The sequence below is a fragment of the Oncorhynchus tshawytscha genome, linkage group LG31, assembly GCF_018296145.1.
Source record: "Oncorhynchus tshawytscha isolate Ot180627B linkage group LG31, Otsh_v2.0, whole genome shotgun sequence".
Classification (NCBI taxonomy): Eukaryota; Metazoa; Chordata; class Actinopteri; order Salmoniformes; family Salmonidae; genus Oncorhynchus; species Oncorhynchus tshawytscha.
In genome coordinates, this window is record NC_056459.1 from 981,243 (window position 1) to 984,065 (window position 2,823).

Genomic DNA, 2,823 nt, shown 5'->3' on the forward strand with positions numbered 1-2,823 from the left:
AACTATCAGGAATTTGTACCCATACAAACCGGCCCGCAGGTAACTATACCAAAAATACAAATTCAGTCAGTTTGTTGGAACAACAGCGACACTTGGCAGTGGTAGTAGATATGTGCAATTCATTATCATGACAATAAGAGGGTTGCAAAAGGTTTTGCATAATATTTGTATTTTTCAGTGGCAAGAAAAGAAGCAGTGCAAACATGAAAATTACACAGAAAAGGTAACTAATAAGGATAGCATAGTCTCCCTAGGTGTACAGATCATCTTTAATCAACACACTTACTATCTCTAATCAACACACTTATTATCTCTAACCCCAACCTTTTAATATACCATCCAAATAAAGTCAGTCCAGAAATAGTAATCAATCATTAGATTAAACATGAGGTGTTTTTTAGACAAAAGCTCAGGTGATACAAAATATTGTAGTCATGTGGCCTCTAACATGTGTTTGGCTTCCAGGTGAACCCTGGTTCATGAGGCATCTGGGGGGCCATGTAGCCTGCAGTGGGCTCGTAAAAGGGGTTTGGGAGTTCATCGTTAAAGCAGCTCCACCTGGCCTCTCCGCTCTTCCTGCAGCACGGGTATGCCCTGGTCATTACGGCAAACTCTTCGACACAGAACACGGAGAGTGCATTCTGCCACTGCAAGGACAGAAACATAGAGAAAAGTACAGAATAACTTAAAATAAATCATTCCAATATGCAATATATTCATATAAAATAAATAAATACATACACACACAACTCACAGCTTGCTGAGCACAGCACAGGATCTGGACGTTTTGCTGGGCGACTTCTCCACTGCAGCACATGCTGTACCAAGACTCCAAACGATTGATGGCTTTTCCACAGCGCCGGAAAAAACTGACACCAGAGCGGGGAAAGAAGCTAGGTGGATACCGGGGGCGACTCTGTCCATAGTGACATATGGCAGCAAGATTCTGTAGGGTTGGGCGTGCAGGAGGGAAAGGGACGTCAGGCTCCTGCAGAGAGCTAAAATTCTGTGTACCTGTGAATAGAAGAGACAGAGAAAAAGTGTGAAGAAAATGTGTGGATAAAAAGAGAGAGCTTGAAAAAACATGATTACATTCAGAAAATCTATTTCATAGTAGACAAATAATAGATTTGAGTGTAATACTTTTCAAAATGTTAAATGTATAGAAACATTATACAATACCTCCAAGTTTGGCACAATCAAGAGTTAGTAGTGCAAGTAACCAAGAATGTGCGAAAAATCCAGCCAAAATCATGCTTTGTTTGTTGTTGTTTTTGTTAGACAAAAACTCTGTTCTGCTCTACTGTGAAGTTTTGCGTGGGAGATAGAAGTCTTCTGCTTTCCTTCAAGTTTGTCCAAGCTGTACTGTCCTCATCTTCAACCTGCTTTTATCCAACAGATGGTAGGGGGAGTGAGTCCCGGGGCGTGCCACTCTCATGAATGTGAAATGATGCGAGCAGGGTGTAGATACTGGAAAAGGAAACGGCAAGTACTGAGTACGTCACAGATTAGTACCAGTAATCAAATGAGTAAAATCTTGGATTACATTGCAAATGTTTGCTTTGTTAACCTTTCCTCCATTTGTAACAGTGTGTTGTATGTGAAAATGTGATTGTATTATAAATTGTATTTGAATGTATAAGGCCTCTTGGAGGATTAGCCCAAATGAGGACTGAAAGAGATCCTAATAAAATCAAATCCATCGAGTCATATATCCACTTCTTTGGGCTTGACATGTAGGCCTTTTGCCATATTTAGCCAGTTAGCCTATCATTCATAGTTGTTGGACTTTAAGTACTACACTCTTTTAGATTTGTTCCTAAAGAGGTACAAATGCTTGTCACTGGGGTGGTCGCTCCGCTCTAAAAACGGAAAATAAAGAATGTTCAGTATTAAAAGGCAACTCTGCCACTGTTAACTTGTGGGTTATTTTTATGTAGTATTTAGTTTAACAGGTAAGTAATGTTGCTGCACATTCCTTAAAAACAGATCCAGCAAAACTGTTGGATTACTGCACATTATGGTTCAAGAATTTCAAACAGGTGAAGAATTTCAGATGCAAAACTGTTGGATTACTGTTATGGTTCATGAAGAATTTCTGCTGTGCTGATTCTCTTGAAACAAGGTTTCTGAAGATGTGCTTGAAAAGTAAACAGAGAAAGGACATAGAACTTACCGGAACATCCATAACAATGCAAAGAAAAACACAGGTACACACCAGCACGCCTACGGGCAGTTTCACACTGTAAGGTTACATCCTTTGTACCTTTAGTTATAGGTACATAATTGTGCCCCAGTGTGTACCTCAGATAGTACCTTTCTTACATATAGGCCACAGGTACAAATCATGCTTTTAGAAAGGTACATTTAGCCTTTATAGGAACCACCACAGTGACAAAGCCTTTTGTTTCTTGAAAGTGTAAAAGTGTACCTCTACCATAGACCACTTCAACTGATACAACACTTCCACTCACGGGTGGACAAAAATAACTAACTGAAACTAAGCCACGCCTCCAATATAATTTCTCAGTGCCTTCCAGATGGGCACAAACTGGTTGACTCAACATTGTTTCAATTTAATTTGTCAACGTATTGTGACGTGGAAAATAGATTGCATTTGAAAAAAGTCAAACTGTTGTTTTGAGGTCGAAATTTAAACAACAGGATTATGTCATTATTATGGTAACTAAATTTAAACATAAACAAATCTGTATAAAATATGTTGAATTTGTACCTTTAAAACATCATATTTTCCACGTTATATCCACAAAGAGAAATTAACAGTAGGCTGGACAGCAAATGAGAAAATAATAATAGGCTGGG

General features: G+C 38.8%; 1 protein-coding gene across 1 annotated transcript; it reads right to left on the bottom strand.

Annotated features, from left to right (window-relative positions):
• Positions 1-251: 251 nt before the first annotated feature.
• On the bottom strand, positions 252-1,406 carry LOC112229298 (extracellular matrix protein 1). Its single transcript, XM_024395131.2, has 3 exons — positions 1,183-1,406; positions 755-1,014; positions 252-647 (listed from the first exon to the last, which is right to left on the bottom strand). The coding sequence occupies exons 1-3, from the start codon at positions 1,253-1,255 to the stop codon at positions 444-446; spliced, it is 537 nt and encodes a 178-aa protein (XP_024250899.1). The 5' UTR covers positions 1,256-1,406; the 3' UTR covers positions 252-443.
• Between the last annotated feature and the right edge of the window lie 1,417 nt (positions 1,407-2,823).

What these genes read in the sequence shown, in the direction of transcription:
- LOC112229298 (XM_024395131.2), bottom strand. Translation starts at nt 1,255, where the DNA reads ATGATTTTGGCTGGATTTTTCGCACATTCTTGGTTACTTGCACTACTA. An exon ending in TGATTGTGCCAAACTTGGAG is followed by an intron (nt 1,015 to 1,182) that starts GTATTGTATAAT and finishes TTCTATTCACAG; the next exon opens with GTACACAGAATTTTAGCTCT. An exon ending in TGTGCTGTGCTCAGCAAGCT is followed by an intron (nt 648 to 754) that starts GTGAGTTGTGTG and finishes CTGTCCTTGCAG; the next exon opens with TGGCAGAATGCACTCTCCGT.